General features: G+C 38.0%; 1 protein-coding gene across 7 annotated transcripts in view; it reads right to left on the bottom strand.

Annotated features, from left to right (window-relative positions):
* The window catches only part of MBD5 (methyl-CpG binding domain protein 5), a 449013-nt gene that overhangs the window by 4550 nt on the left and 417731 nt on the right, over nt 1-26732 (bottom strand). For all 7 annotated transcript variants that reach the window (XM_045479727.1, XM_045479733.1, XM_045479728.1 and 4 more), the window contains 4 exons: nt 25673-25884; nt 20502-21710; nt 9715-9788; nt 1065-1140 (listed from right to left, as the gene is read on the bottom strand). In XM_045479727.1, the coding sequence (XP_045335683.1) occupies nt 1065-1140; nt 9715-9788; nt 20502-21710; nt 25673-25884 (1571 nt within the window). The remainder of the gene's footprint in view (nt 1-1064; nt 1141-9714; nt 9789-20501; nt 21711-25672; nt 25885-26732) is intronic.

Genomic DNA, 26732 nt, shown 5'->3' with positions numbered 1-26732 from the left:
CAGTATCTATTGTGCTGAGCCTCTAAGGTAGCCTCCTTGACCTCTAGTTGGCATTTTTCAATCCACTTGAATTGCTGTTTTTTCTCACACCTGACCCACTTTACTTAGTGTATTTGCCTGGCCTTGGAAGGTGTTGGACTTCATGATCCCTGCTTCTGACCTTTCTTCCTACATTCCGTCAGGAAGTTTAACATCTCAGGGCCTTAATTCATCCATCTGCAAAACGATGGGTTAGATCACAACATCTCTAAAGCCCATACCAACCCCAACATTCTATGAGTCTATAACTTATACCTGTCAATAAGTAGCCACTGAATGGGTTGTTGGGGTCCAGGTGACTTTAACACAAAGTGTTGAGTGAACGTAAATTAGCTTTCATTGCTGAATAGCCTTGGATAATTCACATTTTTTAAAAGAAATTACCAAAATTATATTTTGAGTGTTTACACTCACCAATGTTTGAATTAGAGAACAATGATGAAACTTCTCACATTCGATACTATTATGTGAACAGTTAAGTAAAAATGTAAAGAAAGAACAGACACAACTTCTTGAAAACCAGAGGTTACTATGTTCAGTAATTTAGCAATAGGACTTTGTGCCAAATATTTTACTTTTTAGGTAACAATAGAAAGGAAATGAGAGGTCGATACACTCTTGATCTTGACCCTATTGTTCAATATTCCTCTCCCCCTTTTTTTTTGGTTCTATGGACAAAGAGAAATTTGCATTATTGAATATTTAGGCAACAGTAATGGCCACTGCTGTGCAGAGAGTTAAATGCATAAAGCTGTGGTTTGAACTTTATTTTTTGCTGCTTACGTTTAGAAGGAATGTTATGTGGGAAAAACAAAAGTTATCTCAGAAAAAAGACACAGTTAATACTACTAGGTTATTTTTTCTTAAATTACTTTGAATCTTTTCTGATATCAGTCTTTTTTGGAGCCTAGTAATTTAGTATTGCTACGTGAGTTGCTTGTCAATATTGAAGACACTTTACCAAAAAGTGTAATACAATTTATTTTCAAAGAAACATAGTATAATGGAAAAATAAATTAACTTACAGTCCCAGACATTTTGTCCAGTTCACTCATGGCCTCATGAATAGCAGCTTCTAAATGGTTATTTAGCTTTCCACTTCTGGAATTAATGAAAACAACACACCAGATTAACAAATTAAGGAAACAAAGTCTCAATTTAATCCCCTAATCAGAAAACAGAAGAACCAATTCCACCCTAGAAAGTCAATTTATATTTACATTTGAAAAAGTCAGATGACAAACATCCCTGGATTCTCACCACTTAATACTAATAATAAAGTCACAGAACTATGAAAAAACGGAGCACATGATAGAGGACAATGGGTTCTTTCCCTTTCCACATGCTTCTTCCACAGTCGGATGATTTTGCAAGAAAACTGGGCCTCGGGTCTCTTTTCCCACAGACGCAGCCTGTCGTCCAGGATTCCAGCCTGCCCTGTACTGCCTGTTCTGGCCTGTCTTTCTCAGGCAGCCAGGCTGCGTGGCCAGGGGGAGGGCGGAAGGGCTGAACTGCAGACTCTGGCCACTAGGGAGCTCCCTCTGCCCTCGCTGCCGTATCCCGGCTTCTGAGTTGAGCAAGTGAAGGCTGAAATCCTGGTGCCTGCACAAGTTCTGGGTGGGAAACAGTTTAACAATCTATCACACCTAAGGCTCCCTCCTGGGCCCACCACCTTTTCTGCAAAACCAAAGTGACTTAACTATTTGAACAGATAAAGAATGGTGTCTCAGAGTGTCTATCGCTCATCTGACTTTTTCTCTCTACTCAGCCTAGCATTACACACATGTGCAGCCTGAATAACACAAAACGGTATATTCAAACTATAGGAAGCTGTGCAACGAACTACTTAAAACCAGGCAAATCCACACCATCTACCTCTGTAATTATGTACCCTTTGTCTATTCTAACTAACTTACTTTCTTCTTTTTTATGCATATAGTTACGCAATTATTCTGAGTACTAAGCTGATTCATTTCATTTATCTTGTCACAACAATTACTAGAAAAGCTGCAGAGATAAAGCTGCAGGCTGTCAGCATGGTTTTCCAAGAGTTAAGTCTCACCTCGGCACGTACACGGAGATTGGAAATTTGCAGTTGGGGAAGAATTTGGCTCATAGTCCCATTTAGTTTGGCTCACGTCGTGTTTAAAAACATATTTGAACTTTAGTGGAATGCCTTTACATGAGGCCTTTTGGTTTACCACAGCCCCCACCAGGTTTTACCCTCATACGCAGGGACTAGACAATTCATACATTTAGTTTCTGCATATACCCTGAGGAGTATACTGCTGGGCATATCACGGATGCTCCACATACTTCCTAAATAAAAAATCTGTCCAAAGCTAACACGACGTCTGTATATTCTGGGATATACATATATGAACTTGAATCAGTTTAACTGGAAAAAAAAGATTAATGTATTGGTTTTAACTAAATTATGTGGGCAATACAACAGGAACCCCTTACCTTTTGCCGGCCTGTAGGCTAGCCTCTAGCTTTCACATTCTTCCTATTTATTTTTAGAAATATAAACAATGCAGAAAAGTGCATAGAATAAGTTAACCTCTAACAAATCCACTTCTGAAAATAAACTGATAATAAATTATTATTTCCTTTCTTTTTTATTAAAAAAAAAATCTGAAGTTCCCATTTGGTATCAATTCCTAGTCTCATTCTCTCCTCCTCTTCTCCCCAAAAGCAACTATGTTGTGTTTTTTTATAGTATGTTTTTATACTTTACACGATATATCCATGAATGGTACGTAGTGCTGTCTTTTATGTGTGTGTGTGTGTGTGTGTGTGTGTGTGTTTAATATACACACAAAGGTGTCCATCAAGGGTGGTATGGTATACATGCCCTTCTGCAACTTGTCTCTTTCTCCCTTATCACTGTTTTTGGGCACTGTTTAAGTTGATATAATCTATTCATACACTGTCTTTTATTTACCTACCTATTCCAATTTTAAGGGACCATGGGCATCTCATGGAGTTGGTCTGAGTTGCTTTCCCAGTGAGGAGTTTGCCAAGCCTGATTCTGGGTGACTGGGCGGGGCGGGGGGGGGGGCAGGAATCAAATGCCAGGATTCCATGGGGTCATGTAAGCTTGGCTGGGGTTGGATTGGGATCCCATTTGTGGGCTGTTTGGCAAAGGTCTTGACAGTATCATACATTGCCTAGTTGCCTAACACTATTACACCTTGTGTAACATGTTATATAGATTTGTCCTATTTCTTTTGTACTTAAAAGTATGAATATACATTTCAAAGGATGTTTGTTATGGATTTTTATTATAATATCTTATGGGTTTATATTTGACTACCTAAAGTTCTAAATGTCTAAAATGAAGGTAAAACATTTCAATAGAAAACCATTAGAGAATTTTGGTTCTCTCACTTTTACCTTAATAACAAGAATTGTTACTATTTATTGAAAATTGTCTGTTTGCCAAGAGTTGTGTTAAATCTTTATATACATTATCTCATTTAATCTTTACAGCAAGCCTATGAAATCAGTATATGACAACTGTTTCTATGCCATACTTTATGACTTTATAGGGAGAACTGGTGAAACCGATTCCAATTTGTCAATGAAGAACATGGATATTTAACTACGAACAGTTTTTAAAAGTAATAAATTCAAAGAGTCATGAAAAAGGTTTCCCTATGAAAAATTGCAATAACATCACCATTAAGGTACAAAAATAATTCAACATTACTTGCTGAACAAAAAGATAGAATTTAGGGGTCGCCTGGGTGGCTCAGTCAGTTAAGCATCTGACTCCTGATTTTGGCTCAGGTCATGATCTCACAGTTCACGGAATCAAGCCCTGCATTGGGCACTGCACTGAGCATCGAGCCTGCTTGTGATTCTCTCTTTCTCCCTCTCTTTCTGCCCTTTCTCCACTTGTGCGTGCACACACACACACACCCTGTCTCTCTCTCTCTCTCTTAAAATAAATGAATAAACTTTTAAAAAAGAGAGAATTTAGGACTTTGTGATCTCTTTCTTCAACAAGATATTTAAAATGTTTATAAAGAGTTTATATTAACTTAAGCTAAATTTATTTTTCCTGTAACAAACTTAAGTAGTTAACAGAGGGAGAATTGACTACTTGTGGAAGAGAGAATAAATACAGAGAGGTGGGGCATGAAATTACTTGAATGCATCATGAGATTCAAGAGGTAAAGGGAGACTCTCCCAGGTGTTAAAGCTGCAGACTAATTTTTACACTAACTGGTCAGGTCAGGGAAGAATGCACTTAAAAGAGGAAGAAAAATTTCCATGAGTTCATGAAATGAATAATTAGTCAAAATTCAGTCTTCCAGTACAGAGGGCCTCCCTGTGGAGTTTCATCCACTATTTTCTATTTCCTGCTGACATTTAATAATAAACATTTTTACTAATGGACACTCTAAAACCTACTTGATTAAGCAATAGATGTTCATATAATGACATTTCTAGTTATTAATGGAGATAATTGCCACTTCCATTTTTCACTGCCTATATTGTCACACATTATCCTTATCTTCACTAATCAAGGAAAAAGGCAGGTACACATCTGTGAATGGTATAAGAAATGAGGAAAATGAGGAACCACATGTCGCTCTACACTGTCAGTTTAGAATTTAAGCAACTCGCTTCATGTAGAATGGAACAAATTTGGGTGAGACCTAGACATCAAGAATCGTAGATTCTGAAACTTAATCCACAGAGAAAGTATGAAGAATTTAAGGAATTTAGCATAACTATAATTTCTTGATCTTAAAGTGGAAATAGGATGTATTTTATCACTTTATCACTTTTGAACTCCACAAAAATCAGGTTACCAGATTTTAAACTTATGTGTAAGTATAGGTAGAAGATTTGATCCTCATTTCAATGAAAATCATAGCAAATCTAAAAGCTATGAAATTTTTTCTTTAATGAAGCTATTTCCTCTTTCAAGTGTAAAATGACCCTGAGTAATGTTTTCAATAAATATGTTAATATTTCTTCTGTGATTAGGCTGTAATAAGCATATACGTTTAAAGATACTTATTATACAGTTTGGTTGTAGAATATTAAAAATTAAAATGATTACATAGAATTCTAAACATCTAATATGGTGGTAGAATGTTTCCACTGGCAAAAATATCTCATAATTTCATTTGCTTCACCTGTATCTTTATAATAAAAATAGCTGTTTACTAAATACTTACCATGTGCCAAGTACTGTGTTTATATGATCTATATTATAACAATGCTAAGAGGTAGATATTAATATGCCCATTTTATTAAAAATTTTTTTAATGTTTATTTATTTTTGAGAGAGAGAGAGAGGCACTGTGTGAGCAGGGGAGGGGCAGAGAGAGAGGGAGACAGAATCTGAAGCAGGCTCTAGGCTCTGCTCTGAGCTGTCAGCACAGAGCCCAATGCGGGGCTTGAACCCATGAACTGTGTGATCATGATCTGAGCCGAAGTTGGATGTTCAATCGACTGAGCCACCCAGGTGCCCCTCTATGCCCATTTTAGAAATGAAGAATTTAGGCTCAGAGAGGTTAAGCAACATATGCAAGGGCACACAGCTATGAAGTGATGGAAATAGGATATGAACTCAGGCCCAAAACCAGTCTCTAAATCATCTTATTCAAATGCCACTTTCCTTTTTCACTCACTTTCTCTCTCCTTTTCCTTTGTCTACAAAAAGCAGTCACATCATTGCCATTTAAAAAATTCTTCCAGTTATTTTTCAGGAAAATTTTATATTACGGGTAGAAAGAAGACCAATCTAATTTATATCAACTCTCTCTACTCCCTTCTTATTCACTCTTCAACCCATGGCCACTTTGTTTTTACACCTGCCACTTTATTGGAAATGGTTTTCACTAAGGTTGCCAATAGCCTCCAAATTGCCCAGTTTCATGGAGATTTTTCAGTTCTTGTCTTACTGGACTTCTGTTTATCATTCTGGAAGCTTTTAGCCTTTGGTTTCTAACACTCTGCTCCCCTGACCCCCTATTCTCTTCCTCCTTTTTGATTATTCCCATCTGCTTCATTATCTCTAGTAAACATTCAAATGCCCAAGAGGTTCAATCCTTAACCCACTGTTCAAATTGGCCAAAGGATCTCTGTGTGATCACAGCCATTTTTACGTAGTCAAATATCACTTCTTCCCAGTGTCAGACATGGGTTCAACATAGTCCACAGGCACCCCACATGCACTCAACAGCCCCCCTGTACTAAATTCCATTTCAGTGTCTCCACCACCCACCAGGTCACCCCAGCTGAAACCCTGAAAGTTGTCCTTGATTGCTTGCTCTCCACATTCCAACCAATCACCATGATGTTTTGTGAATTTTCCCTCCTAAATATTTCTTGACCACATTCCTTCTCCTCCATTCTCATCACTCCTGTTCTGGTTTGAGCCCTCATTCTCCCTTGACTGCCGCCATGGCATCCAAAACAATGTCCCTGTTTCCAATATGGCTCCCCTAAAATTTATCCTCCGTACAGACATATCTAAAGTGAAAATCCATCTAGCTGTCCCATCAGGCACTTCCAATAAGATAAAGGATCCCACTGGCCCTTACTAACCTCTTCATGATCTGATTGCTGCTTATACCTTTGGCCGCATCTTTTACAATTTCCTTTCTGAGGCTTTATAGTCCCCCAAATCCAACTGCTGATCTCATCTAAACATCATCCCACCCCACCCCATCTTGGTCTTTGTTTTCTTTGTCTGGCTAATACATATGTATTGTGCAAGACCTGGCTCAGATATTTCCTCTAGAAAGTCTTCCTTTACCTGAGTTTAATGCCACTTTCTATGATCCCCAAATACACTATACATATTGCTGTCATTGCAATTTTAATATTTTAATGGCTTCTGGATCTCCCTCCTTTGCTAAACAGTGAGCTCCAGGGACTGTAGCACTGGACCCAACACAGGTTTTTGCTCAATTAGTCTCCTTAACTAGGGCAATAACTAAATGATTAAGTAAATGAATAAACACATGATTGGGTTCAATACACCATTCATCACTTACGTGACCTTCAACTAATTATTAAGGTTATTTGGGTTAAAGTGTCTTCATTTATAAATAGGCATAGTTATTCTGGCCCATCTTGTGATTGGGAGAATAAAATAATTGAGTTTAAATACTATATGCAAAATGTAAAGTATTTTAATGGGCATTTATAAGGCAAGTTGTTCTGAATAGACAATAGCATAATAAGTAAAGCTGTTTTTACTAAAGTTTGCCTTAGATTTTCTTCTTTTACCTCTCCAATCCATATTCTAGGTTTATGGTTTCATGAGTTTATGTAGATAATGCCACTTAGGACCCATGCAAATTCACCACAACTTGTAAACTAGCTTTGAAGAAAAACAATTTAAAATTGCTATTTATTCCTTATTACCTTTCAAAATTGATTAATACCAAATTTATGGGGAAAATGAAATTCATTTCAAGGCAGTATATTTATAAATATATATTTAAAAAATTTTTTAATGCTTATTTATTTTTGGAGAGAATCAGAGTGTGAGTGGGGGAGGGGCAGAGAAAGAGGGAGACAGAATCCGAAGCAGGCTCCAGGCTCCGAGCTCCGAGCTGTCAGCACAGAGCCCAATGTGGGGCGCGAACTGACAAACCACGAGATCATGATCTGAACGGAAGTCGGGACGCTTAACCCACTGAGCCACCCAGGCGCCCCTCAGGGCAGTATATTTAAATATTTTAAGGAGTTATTTCATTTCTGTGTTATCAGTCAATTGGATATTTTGCACATAATTCAGCTAATGGCATATCTCACTAGAGGAAAGATTTGAGAGATCTTTTACGTCAAATAAACAAGTACTATTGAATACTCCATAGCACACAGCCCATTGCAAGTTTGTGATTTAGGTAATTTGCATTTTCCCTCCTTTTCTCCAGACGGTGTGTTAATTTTATGGGCCTTATCCTACTACAAAGCTCTGCATAGCAAGTAGTACTTCAGTCAGAGCAGAGGGGACTTGCCTCACTGTATTCCTTATCAGATCTACAGCAAACCTGGCTATTCACTTGATCATCACCACAACCCTCACTACCTTCCAAAGAACTCCTGAACACAGGGGGAGTTTGCTTATTGTGGATGGCATCTTTTTGTGAGACATTCTATTGAGATGAAGAGTCTCCCTAAGAGTTGTTGAATTTTAAAATTTTACCTCTGGCAAGAATTATTAAAGATACCACTAAAAGAAAGAGGGCTCTTTAATAGATACTATTGATATCGTTATGTACACAAGACACACTACTAATCATTCTGATCTCATAATTCTTAGATGTTCAATAATGTGAAAATTGTAGTAATTGAGCAGCTATGTCAATTATATGTATATATTTTTAAATGTTTATTTCTGAAAGAGAGAGAGAATGAGCAGTGGAGGGGCAGAGAGAGAGGGGGACAGAGGATCCAAAGCAGGCTCTGCACACTGACAGCAGTGAGCCCCATGCAGGGCTCGAACTCACAAACCATGAGATCATGACTTGAGGCAAAGTAGGAGGCTCAACGGACTGAGCCACCCAGGCACCCCCATTATATGTATTTTTAAAATAACTTTTCATGTTCATGTACAGAAGCACATTTGTAGTTCTCTACCTTAAGATGAAATAATAATTATGATACATAAAACTACATTGTATGACAGGGAAACTGTGTTTCAAACATTATCTACTTGTCCTTACAACATTTACCCAGAACATACTAGAAATACTTGAATAATAACATCCCAAAGTACAACTTCTTGTTATAATTCCAAAGAAAACCTATTACTCCTGCCCCAAGAAAAAAGAATTATTTACCATCACTTTGACTAATAGTTAATTGGATGAAATTACTTACTTGTGTACAATTGGGGATATCTCCTCAGCCCTCCTCCTGAAGGGACAGACTTTTTTTTTTTTTAACTTTTTTTTTTAATGTTTATTTATTTTTGAGACAGGGAGAGACAGAGCATGAACTGGGGAGGGTCAGAGAGAGAGAGACACAGAATCTGAAGCAGGCTCCAGGCTCTGAGCTGTCAGCACAGAGCCCGACGCAGGGCTAGAGCTCACGGACCACGAGATCATGACTTGAGCCGAAGTCGGCTGCTTAACCGACTGAGCCACCCAGGCGCCCCTGAAGGGACAGACTTTTACTATACTTTTATTTTTTAATTTTTTAAACTTTTAAAAATTAAAAATATATTTATGTATGTTTGTATGTGTTTATTTATTTTTTAGTAATCTCTACACCCGGTGTGGGGTTTGAACTCATGACCCCGAGATCAAGAGTTGCATGCTCTCTGACTGAGCCAGCCAGGCACACCTTGCTATACTTTTAGAAACTACTTAATTGGCAACCATTGAGAGTGTTTCTTTCCCAGTAAACGAGAGGGATGGATATGGAGGGAGTGAGGGAAGAGATGATGAAGAGGGACATCCCACACACAGTACAAATTGTTAAGAAAAGAAAATATTTTCTGTAATAGCTAACTAATTTGGCTTGTCTATAATGATCCTCTTGGGCGATAACCATTAAACTACACTTAGGGAGGCCCTAAGATGGACAAAATTAGTGAGATTTTCTTGTCCCTACGAATAAAACCCAGTAAATTATATACTTGAGAAAGAAATGGCAAAAAAATAAATAAAATAAAATAAAATTGGTGCTTACTTTCTGTTCCTTTTCCGGGCTCGGCTGTAGGCTTCTAAACCTTCTGTTAGTGTCTTCAACTTCTCGGGCTCCACCTGAGTGAAGGCATGAAGACCAAACCATATTACCCAGACCTGCAATTGTTAACAACGTTTTTTACTTTCCTGCTGTGGGGAGGGAGGCTTAACTTTCACTGCCCTGTCAGGTGTCCTGTCCTTGCTCAAGCTGGGGCTGATTGTGTGGCTCCAGGCTGTAACATCAATGGAAATGAAAGATTGGTTGGCTTTCGAATTGTCAACAGTTTGTAAAGAATGTTTTAAGGACAAAATCTGGAATTTAAATAGCCTTCAATTCACAAAATCATATAAATCAGAGATGGTTTGCTTCCCCTACTGCCTGATACCCAGCTACTGCAAATCTGTACTCCAGGAGAAGGCGGACAGGAGCGGTGGTGAGTGAAGGGGGGTGGCCCAGCTACTGCAAATCTGTTATTCCAGCAGAAGGGGAACAGGAGCCATGGTGAGGGAAGGGGGCAGCCTTTGGAGCTGGCAGACGGAAGTTTGAATCTGACCTCCTCGGTTTCTAGCGTGAATAAAACACTCAAATGTTCTGAGCTCAGTTTCCTCCTCTTTAAAATGAGGACAACGATACCTACCTTCCTGCTACTATGGCTGTGATGATTAAAATGCAGCAAGTCATGTTGAACACAGCCAAGCACAGCGTGGCTATTATTACTTAGGACATGTTGGGTTCTGCAGAGGCCACAATTTGAGTGGGAGGTGGGCCACCTTAGTCCTTACTGCTGTGGGAAGAGGTGTGGCTACACCTTGTGGGCGTGTCCTCTCCCTTCTTGCTTCATCCCTGCCAGCCTGTGCGAAGCTTGCTACTTCTTCACAGTGCGGCCACCAATGGTGGCTGGGGTGTTGGTGGGGGTGGGGAGGTGCAGGCTTTGCCATTCGCCCCCAGTAATCTCTGTCATGGTTCTTGAAGCCACCCCCCACCAAGAAAAAGTTACTAAATAAGAAAACTTGTATGTAACTTGTGAATAAAAAGACCTTTAGAAAAACATTGTTATTTTTTGTCAATCTTAAAAAAAAAAACTTAAGTAAAAACAGTGTTGCTTGCTGTGTAAACACAGCTTCAAGGCAAGTCTTCTCAGCCATCTCTTAGCCTCCCCCCCCCCGCCCCTATGCTACTTTTATATAAAAATTCAAGAAGTTGTCAAAATGCCTCATGGGTAAGACAATAAATACTAAGAAGCAAGGAAATGATTATTAACTTTTCTCTTGAAATCTTCCTGAGTCATGAATATCATTATTAAGTAATTTTTCTTTGACCCCTTCAAATTGAGCACACAGTAATGGGTAACAAAGGGTTTCCTCTCTCAAGTTTGAAAACAGGCATTTCTAACTATTCAGTGAGGAAAACAAATAAGACACTTTCCTCTTCACAATTTTGTGTTTTGTCCTAAAGGATGCAAATACACACGACTTCATGGGGGACACCCAATCTCTTGGATGCTAGAAAAGGAGACAATTTTGTTCTAACAGCACTTCACAGGAGCCATGAAGGAAAGTGTCTTGTTGAAATAAAAAAGGAAAGGGAAGGGAAGGGAAGGGAAGGGAAGGGAAGGGAAGGGAAGGGAAGGGAAGGGAAGGAAAGGTGCCTGGATACATTTTCACATTTCATGTTAGAAAAGAGGCTTCATTTTGTATTTACTCACATGAAGAGCATAGGAAAGATATTTCACACATTAATTTATGTAATCTATAGCTAATTCCACAGATATTTAAATAACCTTCTTTGGTAGTAGGAAGGAAGCTCTCTTGTAACATAAACTCATATTAGACACGAGTCAGTGTAGTGAAAGATATCAGAAGGGAATGATGCAAAGCAACAGAAAGCAGATTCACAGTGAAACAAAGCAAGACACCAACATGAAGACCTACCCCCTTGGTCTTAGTTCCTCAAAGTTAAGTTAAAACTATTTTTTAAACCTCAGTTTTTATTTTTAGTTAAATAAAGAATAAGGGGTAATAAAAACATTCTTGTGCGTTTATTACGGGAAAGGTACTGTTCTATCATTTAATATGGTAATACTGCAAACTAGTATTATTTTTGTTGTTTTACACATGGGACTCAGTGAATTTAAGTAGCATAGCCAGCATTGAAACTCAGGTCTGACTGCAAAGCACTCAACCTCTCTCCACCATACCAACTCCAATATACATTGAAGTATACAGTCATTTAAACACCCACTCCCCCACCACAGATATACCTAAAAAATAGATCAAATTAATTTAAATCAAATTACATTTTTACAAAAATTTAGATAACACATGCCTAAATTTATCTTTTAAAATTTTTTATGCTTGGATAATTTTCTGGTAATTTTGCTAAACTAATACTCTTCTGTGATTTCCCCCCCCCCCCCCATTTAAATTGCCTGTAAGGCTGTAAGGTACTCTATAATGAACTATATTATTTATAAAGGATTCAATGACCTTGACACAGAAAGCAATGATGGTGCTTTCCAAAACTAAATATAAATAAGATACACATCACTGTTTATTTCTGATTTGACAAGATCATACATATCCAGAGGTAAATGTTTAGTTTATTTTGTTTCAGAATTTTAGTACTCTACTGGATTGTGAAATATATGAGGAGCGTACATTGTTTGTAGGGAATTATTCATACACTTATGCAATATTCAAGAAACTGTTTAAAGATACCGCCGTCCCCTAAGATGGTATCGGAGAACAAAATAAATTCAATTTCTAGTCAAATCGAAATCATATTTAATGATTTAATGAATACTCCCTCATAAATTACTTAGCTGACTTGTAAATGAGGAAAATACTGAGAAATCAAATACATAAATGCAACATTAAAAAGGAAAAACACACAAATATTTTTATAAAACTTACACTGAAGGAGCCAGTAATTCAAGACACTTAATATTTTGATCTGTAATTATAACCTTATGTTCCTGTATAGTCATAAGTCAGAAGTTCCATAAATTATTTAACTCTTGTCTTGGTGAGAAATCAAGGGAGGACTTTATAATGTATCTTTCCTCATAATCTGCCCCATATTCTTACTCAAATAAGGATGATGTGAATAGTAATGACCAACACTGAATAACTCTCTTCACAGATGTCAGTTGAGACTTAGAAAAAATTACCAGAATTTATATGTATTTATAGTTCACATATTACCTCATGTATAAATATACACATATACTGAGTATTTTTTTGACTCCTAAAATCCTCCTTTCACTCATTCATATTCTTTAGACATCACAATTCTTCAACACAAATAGTTCTATAGCCTGTTTGTTCAGTATGGTTGGAAATATACCCAGAAACATACCCATATACTCTTATAGGGAGGAAGTTTCAGACTTCTCTGAACAAACCTGAATCTCAGTTGCTGTTTTTGTTCATGAGGCACACATTAAAATTTGGTAATTTAATTAAGTTTGATTTGAGGTCAACATGGTAGCATGTAGTGTATCGTAGAGGTAACTTAAATCTACAACAGAGGGAGACACAAACCTTTAAGGGAGCCAAACTGGCCCTCTGAAAGTGAGGTGGGGTATATGTTAGAACCTGGATCAAAGATCTTAGATCACTTTTTTTTTTGTTGACGTTTATTCATTTTTGAAAGACAGAGAGCACGAATGGGGGAGGAGTAGAGAGAGAGGGAGACAGAGAATCCAAAGCAGGCAGCACAGAGCCCAACGCGGGGTTCAAACTCACAAACTGTGAGATTATAACCTGAGCTGAAGTCGGACGCTTAAACAACTGAGCCACCCAGGAGCCCCTTAGATAATGTCAAAATTTCCTGCAAGCTTGAAACCTGGTAATGGGATTGCATTTCTTGGTGATTTACTTGGCTCCTACTTAGTGCTGAGGCAAAGCTGTTCCACAAAGGTCAAAGGACAGAGTACAAGCCACATTCCAGATTTCCTAAGACAGACAGGACAGCTGAACTCAAACCCGCTCTTCATTTCTTACATTTCATCCAATTTTTACAATGTCCTCAGCTCCTGTTATTGGGGAATGGTATTGTGCACAGAGTACCAAGCTTAGTTTAGGAGACCAGACTGGGTGCCTGGCTTAACTGCCTGTCATTTGTGTTCTTAGGAATGCCACTTTGCTGAATGTCAGCTCCCTGGCCTGTAAAATGGGGATGGTTGTGCATCTTTATGGGTCATTGAGAGAATCTAAAAAGATAATGAAGACAACGGTGCTTTAAAAACACCAAAGTGTCATTGGTGGCATGTGAAACAGGACCAACCTTTAAACACTTTTAATAGTTATATATTCATATGTTTATATTAGAAAAATACAAAGAACATTATACCTGTGATTTCACACATATTATATCTTAGACTAAGACTGAAGGAGTTATTTAAAAAGTGGCTTGAATGGTGCCTAGTTCATAATAGGAGTCCAAAAAGCATTTGTTGAATAAATAAATAAAGGAGTAAGTGAATTTGAATAAAGTTTCTAGCTAAGTGGTCTTACAGGTAGCATGCAACTTTGGCTGAAGCCTGGGAAATACAGCTCTGAAGCAACAAGCAAATATGAGGCATTTATCAGGTTCATTATTGTCAAACATTTATTAAACAGTAAATATTAAAAAATATCTTCAACCTGAAAAAGTCCTGCTAACCTAAGGGTGATATTTCAGTATTTTTTTTAAAGAATGGGAATTAATGATAAAGAAATACTTTGGAGTAAAGAGTTGACTCACCTGTGACAGAAGGATGAATCTAATTTTCCATCAATCGTACTCGTGGAAAAATCCCTAAAGTGAATCCCATTGTTCTTCCAAATGAACTAACCAAATACACATGAACAATTTTTGCCAGTAGCATTATCTGAGGTTGTGTGTGTGTGTGTGTGTGTGTGCATGTGTGTTTCCTTTCTTCTTCACTTTGGAAGCAGTGTTTTTAAGTAGTGGAAAAGTATACTACAGGACTAGAATAAATCTATTCTAAATGTACAACAAATTTCACGTTGATCTGCCACACATAAATGGAATTAAATGGTTTGCGTAAGCTCATATTTCTAAAGCAGGACTGTTTAAAAGTTCACATCACAGAAACACGCATTGGCCTCAGACTAACTCTATGAACACTGTCCTGACAAGCTCGAGGACACTGTGTGGGTCTCAGCTATCTGCAAATGGAACTAGGCCTCTTTAACCTTGTTTAGGGAAAAAAAGGTTACAAAATTCCACAATTCACTTCAGTGATGTTTACAGTCTCACCCGAGCTTTTACTTTGCTTAGTCTTTTTGCTAATATTCACATTTTTGGTCTTCTCTATTTCTTCATTTTTATTATCCTCCAAATTTTGACCAAGCACTGACTTTGTTAGCCTGGATTTTATCTTGCACAGAACTTTCCCAAAACTACTTTCCTCCCTTTTCAAGGAGATTCTGTTGCTACAGAGTGTTGATGGTCCTGCCACCCCACCAGCCACAACACAGCCCAAATACTGTGGTTGGTGAATGGGTGCGGAGACAAGGACTCATTTCCAACTGTGGTTAAGAAAATATATAAGGCAAAGGTAATACACAAAGAACACTTTCGACAGAGAATAATAGTACTAAAGAATACAAATAGCTAATTCTGATAATCAAGCACAGGAAGCTGGTTCTTCAAAGTAAAATGTTTAAACTTCGCAAGAAAACTCAAACTTAAGCTATACATTCCCAAAATGCGACGGTAAGCTGTCTTTATGTTTCACACTGTCAAAATATGTGTGTGTGTGTGTGTGTGTGTGTGTGTGTGATAGTCACCTGACATACAGAAAGTGTATTGTCCTCAAATAAGTTTAGTTATGAGTTTTAATAATAAATGATGAGTTTTGTCTCATTTGAATGACTATTCAGAGAATTATTTTTATCTCTACCTGCCAAATATAATCATGTGAAAAAAGGCAAAGTGTAATTCTAAAGACAGAACCCTACCCACTGCTATTAAAAACATGCCTTTATTTGGTCATGTAGTGTGGCACTGAAATGTAGAACTTTTCTGGGTAATCAGGAGGTGTCTCTACCTGTCCACCAACAACCAATGTTTCATTGAAAAGAAACATTATGGTGCCAGTCTAGAAATAAATCCTTTCCTAAATTTGGCTCAAGGCAGAATACACATTGAATGTAAGAGCAATGACATGAAGACCAACGGGAAATGTTCAAGAAGAGTAAAATTTATGTACTAAAAAAGGAATTTTATTATTTGATTATTACTTTGACAGACAATACTTGTAGGCTAGTTAATGTAAGATCAGAGATGGCAGATGATAATTTCAAAATATAGTTTAGAAAACAGGAGCACTTTTTCCATTTTTAAATAATGACTGAAACAAGTATATAAAGACACCCATTTCCCCCACCCCAGTTTCATAGACTCAAAATGTAAGTTTTGAGTGTGTACATCATGGTGGAGGTGGAGAGGTGTAATGCCAGCCGAAGCCACTTCCCTTTCCAAGAATTCCCCAATACTGTGCCAAGATCTGGCAGTGCACCTCTCTGGCTATGATGATGTACTGGAGCCCAGCACTGAGGGCTTATTCTTGGCCACTGAACCTTAAACTATAAAGGATTTATGGTTCAGAGAGAAACTTGCATCATTTATTTAGAAAAAGTATAAATATCTTTCAGGCCATACTTCATGACAAACTGGTAACTGAAGGAAAGAATGTAGCAGAGGGTAAGGAGACGAATGCTACTTTCTGAGTGGTGTAATACCAGGCACAGGATATTCTCTAGTGTTGTCACATAGCTTCAGTATTGGGGCAGTATTCTGTAGGGGCAATTCGGTCCAACTTTCCATGGACTGTTAAAAATCTCTACTAATTAAAATTGTTGTATATGTGGGGGTGGGGTAGGAAGGTAAAGGAAGAAAGTCTGAGTTGGTAGTTTTTAGCAACACTGTTGGGAGGGACTTTCAAGCTTTAAAATGCTTCCAAGTAGAACTCGTGCTTGAAATGAACAGCTAATAACAACTTGTAATCTGATACGCCAATTTGTATGCGATGTGCTGAACTTGATTAACAAATGGTTATAAACTATTTCATCCATTAAACATATATATTATAATCCTCTCACCCTCAACCTGGTTAGTAAATCTTTTATTCATGGATAATGTATAGGTAAACAATAACTAAAGTCAAGTTACCACAATTCCACGGTGGTGAAATCCAAATTAATAAGGTTGTCTAACATAAAACAACAATAACAACAAAACAAAAACAAAAATAAAAAACCACAAAGAGATGAAAAAAAAAATGGGCAAGGAGGCTAATTTTTACTGAGCCTCATTTGAGTGTTGGATAATCTACTTATGGTATCTCATTTAATTCTTAAGACATTATTTTGAGTAGGAACTGATATTCCCACTTGGGGGGTGAGGAGATTGCAGCTTGGGTGATTAATACAGCTACCCAGCATCATTTAGGAAACTGACGACCCTGGGATTAAGCTCATGTGAGAATGCCCAAAGCCTATACCTCTTTCTGCCACACTCTGCTTTCTCTCTAGTTCTCTGTAGACTATGTTCATAGAGTACTTGATGTTTTGAAATAAAACCTCTTAGGAAGCAATCTCAAAAAGTGCTGAACAGTTCTAATGCATTATTAGTAATTCTGTTACATTTAATATCCCACCAAAGATTAAAAATGCCTTTCTAAGACCATAAACTGACCAGGTCATTTACTATGACAGTTGGCTAAGGTATCAACTTAAGGACAACATGGACATCTCAGCCCTCGGCAGACATCAGTGCTCCAGTCACAGCATTGATCTGTTGGTCCAGAGAGGACCCACACAACCTGAAAACAAGATTGGTGCCCAGCTTAATTAATTACCATAATTTTTTTTTCTTTTTACTTTGCTTGCTTCTGAAAAGAATTTGAAGTGGTTTGCTGAGAACAAAGACTGCAACAGAAAATAAATGATAGGTTTGTGGGATGTGGGGGTGGGGAGAGATAAGATAATAAATCTATTCTAACACTTGAGTTAACATACACTTTATCTGGAGGGATCTGACAGAATCTTGGATTAATTTACTTTGGGGGACATGGAAATAGTATGAAAAACTGAGAAGCTAAGAAGGTTTAAAATGATAACGTGTAAGAAAATTGGTTACCTAACCTTTTCTTCTGAGATACTACAAAGATAAACACTAGGGGATGTGGTCCTAACATTCCACATTAGCAAGGTGGAATCAATTAGATTTTCCTATAGTAAACAAATTGTTTATGGAGTCAGTCTCTATCTTTCTCTCTTCACTTTATTAAAATGTCAGCCTTTGCTACAGTATATAGAAGGAAACCTAATGCATTGCTTATCTTTTTAAAAGCAGAAATCTGATTATTAATGCACAAGACTTTATTTGTCCAGCATTGCTGAGGACTAAGGGGTTCTATGTAAATAAAATTTACATCATGACTGGTTTGTTCACCAGACTAAGAGTACACATTTTAAAAATGCTTTACTGGGAATCTTTTCAAATAGAATCATGCTTTGTCTTACACAGATATTGAACATAGTTTAATTTTTTCTGGATGAACCAGAATCATCAAGACATCAAGGAAAGGCCATTTGGCTTGAAGTCAGACAGACTTGTGTTTGAAATTTCGCCTTTCCTGGTCTTATACATTGAGAACATTGGCTTTCGGGGGCATCATTAAATAAGCTATGAGGAAGCCCTTCCTTTGTTTTGTGAACTATAGAAGAAAAAACAGTGTTTGTGAAACAGCACTTTGTTTTTTTTTTTTTTTAATGTGCAAAAGTGAGGTAGGTCCTGAAAAGACCAGAGATTTTTAAAAATGTTATGTGCCCTAGAGCTTCTAAGGCTGTTATACCTTACTTTTTAATGATAGATAAATATTTCATGTGTTATCATTAATATTTTATTATATGTTTTCAATTTTGCACCTCTAAATATATGCTTTACATTATTTTTTGTGAATTACTAAAAATATTTTTAGCGTATCATGATATCAAGGTTTTCATACTAAGGTTGTCAGAATGCCAACTTACAATGTCAGGCAGTGGGGAAGGACATTTGAATTGACAGAAATGTTATGCTCCCTGTTAGCAATTCATCTATTACCTATAATAAGGAAGAAGAATCTGGATATTTTAAACACTTACAATAAACATAGTGAGTGAAAACCAGGTGCTTATTCAAATGCAGCAAAATAAATGTTTCTTGGACTCTTAGATAATGATTTTTTTAAAAGTGTATCTCCCCAAACATTAGTGAGCAACTCAGTCCCAGGAGTTTGCAAACACACACTAACCAGAAGATTAGGACCATTGTTTAATGTGAAATGTGTTAAAAGTACATGCCTTTATTCTCCTGAGGACATGAAGAGATATTTAGACAAGGCATTTAGGACAGGAAGAATGTTTCCAGGAAAGGGAGGCCATAATCTTTTTTTTTAGCTAAGCTTTTTGTAAAATGGCACCTAAAAAGACGTGGTTTCATTTGCACAGAGATTGTAAAACAGTTCAGCATCTACATTTTAAATTTGTAGCAGTCCATTTATATTATAAAAGCCCAATTTTGCTGTTTCTAATTACTTTTTGAATAAACTGTCAAAAATATTTAGGTTTATCAACCTAAAGAATGTTTTGTCTGGTCTCAGAGAGATTAGAGAATAAAATGTTTTGTGAACAGGAGTATGGAATTCATTTTCTTATCAAACGTAGAAACATTATGCCCAGAGCATATCCTGACAAGTATATATTAGGCATTATAAGCAACGGGTTTAAGGACCTCCTGGTCATTTGGAGAAAGACAATCTTTTTATTGTGCTGGCAAAAATGTTTTTGGTTTCCTGCCATTAAACCTAAGTGCCAGTGGAAGTTTGAGCAGAGTTGAAAATAGCTTTATATAATATACTCTTTAAGAGAATAATATATATTTGTAAGAGTAATTTTTATTTCCTAAGGAGATGAAAAATTACGTTTCTTCATTACATGTGGGGAATGTGCATAATTATCTCCTCCTGGTCAGATATAAATTTTTCTATCTGCTTTGAACACTCTGCATATTTCTTGCCTCGTGAGCCAATTCTACCATTGTGAGAGGGGGTAAAACCCAGAAGACCCCTACTAATTTCTTCTAAATTGAATGGTAGTTTCATGGAGAAGTTTTCATTTAATTTATATGATCAGATTGTGTTAAGTAGAACCAGACTGTGGGGTTAAACATTTCCATATGTTATAAAGGCCCAGAACTTTTCCTGAAAGGAGACACCATTCTGAACACAGACGTTACCTGTGGCTTCCAGAAATGGCTGCAATTGCACCCTCGTTTGGCCCTCTCCTCAGCAGTATGTGTCACATGCGAACACATGGAGGAGACGCTGTCCCCCAGCACTTCCTGTTGCCCTACCTCTGCCACACCCGTGGACTCCAAAGGTCACCAGATTTTTTTCCCAGTCATTGCTACTTGCCTTCATCCTCTGGGTATGGAATGAAGAGTTAGATAAATGCAGGGAAGGAAGGCAGAATTAACAACACTCTGGAAATCTGGTTCCTAGGTTGCAGGCCCTTGTGGAATCTACGAATGCTTTACAACTCACCCCTTGATAGGACATTTTGGTGACTATAACCATCCCCTCTTCATTTTATGCTCCAGAAGTTTGTGAGACCTCAATGAGTCATGAAGAATCCTAATTTCAAATCCAAAGAATCCAAAGTGATGATAACATAAAATAACAATTGACATCTGAACAAAGGTTAGTATTTGACAATGGATAAAGATTGGTATACCTTCCCTTCCTCGGGGCTTTGTTGACATGAATTGTGAACGTCGTCTTCTCTTACTAATTTTCCAGGCCAAGAAGTGAGTCCTTTGATTTGGCCCCAGACCAAGTCGCCAACGTTGAACGTCCTTGGCCTATAATGTATCAACTCATTTGAAGAAGGGGAATCTGGATTCCTTAGGTCATCTTCACTACTAATGCTCTTAGCGTCTGAAGGGCTAGGCACACACCCATTAATGCTTTTGGCATTAAAGTCTCCATTGTAATGGATGTAGTCTTTGACTAGAGAATTTTCCAAACTATTTGAGGAGCTTGGAGATTGCTCCTCTAGGACCAGGTCTTGCCTTGTGGTGCCCAGCAGCTCTCCAAAGCCCCGACTCTGTCGAGGTCTGTTCCCATTAATGTGTGCACATCTTTCCACGGTGTTCTCTAGTCTCTCCTTAAAACTCATCATAGTTCTTTTGTAGTTATTATACCTGAAATTTTCCTCCAGAATTTTATCCCCTTGACAGTTTCTTGGTGGTAACAGTACCGGGTGCTGTTCCCCAGGCAGAAATGGCAGTGTGGAGACATTGTTGGACCTTTCGTGACAAGGACTACTGTGGACATGGCCTGGATGATCTAAGAATTCCTCACACTTCCACCTGTTTCGCTCCCCTCCAGGGCTTTGCTCCCCATCCCACTGTTTTTTGGATGTGTGGCAACTTGCTGACTTGAAATATTCAAACCCATCTCCTTCATTTGAATTCTTCCCATGGTCCAGATTCCTGGGCAGCCGAGCCCCTCTTGCATTCCTTAGCCTACCATCATGATCGACACTGCCCATGTTTCGTCCATGAATGACTGCACTGACAGCACTGGGGAGACTTAATGGATCACCAATCGAGGCAGTGAAGGCACTCATGGCACTCAGAGCTGGAATGGGGCTGATCTGAGTTGTACTGTTGACTGCAGTGGTGATGACAGCCTGCACTCCTTTGCTGGCTGCATCAACCACTGCTTTGTAAATGGCATCCACAGAAGCATCGCCTGGGCCGCCCACAATGAGGCCGTCCTTCACCTGCTGACCAAGAGATGAGTCAATCCTCGGCTGCAACTCACAAGATGGATCTTGGAAAGGTGGAAGTGGGGTGTTTGGATTCTCCGGAAGAGCTGTGAGCCCCGGCTGAGTGCTTATTCTTTTGTTTAGGAGAGCTGCATCTTCCTGCATTCTCACCTTGAAGAAACAGACAGGAAGCAATGAGAGAGAGAAAAGTCTTTAAAGACCTCAAAGAGAAAGACCATATTTTTAAGATTTGCCAAAATGCAAACAAACATAACAAGGAAGGAAATATAAAGGAAGAGCAAGGCTCAAACATGAAATAAAAAGTCACTGTTTACAAAAGCTTGTGTCCTGATTATATTTGGGTCCCATTTCTTTGGTTGAAATCATTTCACAGATTTTTTTTTTTAAAAGAAATCATCATTACCAAACATTCTTTAGCAAAGTTACAGGTGATGGGGTGCCTGGGTGGCGCAGTCGGTTAAGCGTCCGACTTCAGCCAGGTCACGATCTCGTGGTCCGTGAGTTCGAGCCCCGCGTCAGGCTCTGGGCTGATGGCTCAGAGCCTGGAGCCTGTTTCCGATTCTGTGTCTCCCTCTCTCTCTGCCCCTCCCCCGTTCATGCTCTGTCTCTCTCTGTCCCAAAAATAAATAAACGTTGAAAAAAAAAATTAAAAAAAAAAAAGTTACAGGTGAGGTGGTTGGACACAAACTGTTTTCAGGTGATGACTCCACCTATTTACCTGTCATTACAGGTTTTGCAACTTGGAATTCAAAGAGAGAAACAAGTCCATCACCAGCACTGCTCGAATTACAAAGGGAACCAAATTTTGAAAAGGATTTCTCACTCACTTATATTTCTACTGAAATACAACTAAGCTCCCTCCCTCTCTCTCTGTCTCTCTCTCTCTCTATATATATATGGAGAGAGACAGAGAGAGACAGAGAGTATATATATATATCATACTCTTTTCATAACAACAAAATGTTTCTGATATGACACTATTTTTGAAGGTTTCGGATAGAACAGTGACACCTATTCTTCAATCTTACCTGGCTACTGGCTGGGGGACACCCCTCTGCTGTCAACAGTGTCAATGTCTCTCTATAGATGTGACTGTTAATTGGGAAGAAATGAAGGGAGGGAATGCCCACTAGGTAAGAATATGCATGTTTAGGACAGGAAGGATGATGCAGTTTGAAAAAGTCCCCAAGGTTATTCTAATTTCACCAACCCCACCTAAGAATTGCTGCTTCAGACCCTTGACACTTCAATTTTTCCCCTCAATGATCTCTCCCTTCTTGTCTTCACATCCTTTTCCACTAACCAGAACCTGGGATCCATCAGCGTATCAACCACTCTCTTGTTATTCTTCCCCTGTCTACACCTACCAGATAAAATCTCAATCTGGGATCATTTTCACTGCCTGCTTATCTGTTTCCACAGTGAGGTTGCTGAGTATCTGTCTAGGAATTCAGGGCGTTCAACTGCAGCTGGGGGCTTATTGTTCTCATCAATCCAGTGACCCTCTAGTTAGGTACCATTCTCTTTCACAGCCATTCAAATCTTCATCCATTTCTTGAAGCTGGTTGCTTACCATCTCTAGCACTATTCTTAGCTGATAGCCTTACTTAACAGAGAAAATGGAGTTCATAAGGTTAAGAATTCTCATAGTTCTTATATTCTGCTACTCTCTGCCCCCTGGCAGGACACACTTCTCTGCAACTATCTATGCCCCCAATCCTACCCTGCTTCCCAGCGTAAGAGAGCCCTCTTCTGCTCTCTGAAGGTAAGTCCTTCATTTATGCTCTGGATCCCAAGGCACTCCTCAGGGATCTTACCTCATCTGTTATCCCTTGTCTTCCTTATGTTCAATCTTTTCTACTTTTCATTTTTATTTTTATTTTTCCTTTAGCATACAACCATGTGCATAGCTTCCATATTCTAAAAGTTTGCATTCAACCTACGTCTGTTTCTCTTATGTTCTTCCTAGTCACATTTTTGAAAGAGTAATCCATACTCTTTAATCCTAACCTTTTCATCCCTCCACCCACTGCAATCTGTCTTGTGCTCCCATCACCCCACCAAAACTGGTGATGTCCTAAATCTAGTGGATTCTCTTCAGGCTTTATCTGCTTGTTTGAGATTCTCAGTGACATGGCTGAGCACTTTTTCTTCCCTTCTAAATTTATTTTATTCCACAAGATGTACATGAACATTTTCTCATTGTCAAAATAGATAAAATTTTCTTTATCACTACTCCCCACCCAAATCTGACTTTCCCATCCCACTCTGATCCCATTTTCTTTCTCAGAAGTAATCAGTGCTGGAGAGCATCCTTGCAGACACTTATTTTTAATACATTAAGGTGTTTAGGTGTATAGCTAATTTTCTTTCTTTCCTTCCTTCTTTCACATAAATGGTTTTGTACTTTAGTATTGTTCTATAATACTACAGTATTGAAGTCTTGCAATCTTGTGGATCTTTTCAAATCAGTTATATAAATATACCTAAACCTACTAGTACTAGAAAGATGGATATACCATAATATATTTAATTATTTCCCTACTGATAGACACTTAAGTGGCTTCTAATTTTTGCCACCACAAATCACGTCGTAATGAACATTCTGGCATGTGCCCTTTTGTTCACATTTGAAGATTTCTCTAAAATAGGTACAAAGAAGTTGAACTTCTGGGTCAAAGGGTATGTATATTTATTTTTTACATTATTTTTGAAAAATGCTTATTTTTGAGAGAGAGAGACCATGCACGGGTGCGGGGGTGGGAGTGGGAGAGAGAAAGAGGGAGACAGAGGATCTGAAGTGGGCTCGTGCTGATAGCAGGGAGCTCAATGCAGGACTCACACACACAAACCACAAGATCATGACCTGAGCCGAAGTTGAACGCTTAACTGACTGAACCACCCAGGCATCCCAAGGATATGGGATGGTAACCACTCAGGCATACCCAAGGATAGGTATATTTAAAAACCTGATAGGGGCACCTGGGTGTCTCAGTTGGTTAACTGACTGACTCTTGCTTTCAGCTCAGGTCATGATCTCACAGTTTGTGGGTTCAAGCCCCAGGTTGGGCTCTGTGCTGACAGCACTGAGCCTGCTTGGTTGGGATTCTCTCTCCCTTTCTCTCTGCCCTTCCCTTGTTGGCTCTCTCTCAAAATAAATAAAAGAAACTTAAAACAAAAACCCTGATAAACTGTCAAGTTACCTGGATTTGTATCAGCGTACAATCTGTATCAGCATACAATCAGACCAACAATATCTCTAAAAGTCAGCAAGGAATATCAATCAATCTGATTGACACATGAGTGTTGTAATTTGTATAACTCTGATTACTCTTTTCATATGTTCATTAATAATTTATTTTTCATTTTCTGTTCATACCTATTGCTCATTTTTCTATTATCTATTTCTATTTCTATTATCAATTATCTTTTTTCTTCCTGATTTGTAGGAGCTCTTTTTGTGTAATGAATGTCGATTACTTGCCATTATTATGCAAGTATTTTCTGCCAGGTGCCACTTGTCTTTAACTTTGTTTAAAATGCCCTTGATCATATGGAGATTTTAAAGTTTTATGTATTCAACTTTATTCTTTTCTTTTTGACCTCCTGATTTTGTATCTTACTGAAAGAACCTTCTCTGCCTCAAGATTATTAAAAAAATCTGTATTTTCTTTTTATATTTATTAAGTGTCATTCTTTCCATCTAGATCCTTAATCTATCAGAAATGTATTCAGCTTGTAAAGGTGAAGGAAGGCGATGTGGCTGAAGCCAGGGAGAGTGGTGAGGGCAGGACTGGAGAGTCAGGCCAAGCTGGCATGTCAAAGATGTAGATTTCAGTCAGGAGAGCAGTGGAAACCACCCAAGGGTGTAAGAGGATCATATGATCAGTTTTTACTGTCCACTCCAAAAGGACCACTGAGAGGCCTCAGTCAAAATAAAATAACCTTCACACAAAAGACTGGAATGTTTAGCAATAGTCATTCTTGGGAAATAATAGTAAGTGGACGTGAGAGGGCCCATGACCTCCTTTTTCTGTCTCTTCTGCCCAGTTAAGTATTTTAACAGACCTAGACATTGTTTACTATTTGAATAACCCAGGGAAGGAGAGTACCTGAAAGTTCTGAAACAGACAAGCCATAGGGTTACTGTTAGCCGGGCAAGGAATTGTGGGCTGTCCTTGAAATGCTTGCAGGTTCTGGTACCCCTGGAGAAGTTGCTGCTGCGGCTGCTGATTTGGAGGAAACATCTGATTGTTGTTTAACAGCGACTGCAGATGAGTCAGTTGATGGTTATTCAATGTATTGTTTATTGAGGACATGTCACCTATAGTTTGAAAAACATAAAATGTAAGTCAGTGTGACTCTTCAGAGATCCTATGCCTATCTATGCACCTGAGGATTCCTGAAACAAAAACTGAAAACTGCACTTGGCATGGTCATTCTTTTCTCTTTTTCTCATCAATGTCTTACTAAGTGGTAAACAGAGAGTATTATTATTAATTAATTTTATCTTTCGTAGTTAGTTTTTTGACTTTATGTCCTGGAGACACTACTTAGTTTTTGCCAATCATTATAGATTGAGCTTCAGTGTATAAACTCCTTGATATTATTTTTGTTAGAGCACCTAAAACTAAAGGTGGAAATTAATCGTAAAATGTTTTAGTAATCATAAGTATCTGAGCGAATTATTAAAATGAGTGGATCTGATCAGGCCTTGTTAACAAAATTTAGTTCTCATGCCACAGTCATCAATAAATACCACCAAATAAAATCAGGTTTGGCCAAGGAATATGTATATTGTTTTTAAGTAAAAGGTTGGTCACCTAAAATTAAAACTGTAAAGAAAGCTAATAATACAAAAGAATTCATTGCCATAATCATTAAAAATGAATATTATTAAATCAGATGGGATTCGTCAACAACTAAGTTCATATTCATAATTCAAAATTAACTTGTTTTAAAATTACATTGAAATTATCTTGAAGACAATGCCATTGAAATTGTCTTGTAACTTGAAATATGTAAACCTGTGATGTATTTTAGGTTATTTAACTATTGATTGTGACACCAAATAGAACTAATAAACTATAGCAACTAGTAAACTATAAAATTAGTAAACTATATTCTAAAGGTGTCCATAAAATCTGGAAACATTATTATTAATTTTTAGGT

This window comes from Leopardus geoffroyi, chromosome C1 (genome assembly GCF_018350155.1).
Source record: "Leopardus geoffroyi isolate Oge1 chromosome C1, O.geoffroyi_Oge1_pat1.0, whole genome shotgun sequence".
In the NCBI taxonomy this organism is placed as follows: domain Eukaryota; kingdom Metazoa; phylum Chordata; class Mammalia; order Carnivora; family Felidae; genus Leopardus; species Leopardus geoffroyi.
This window is presented reverse-complemented; position numbering and strand designations above follow the sequence as displayed.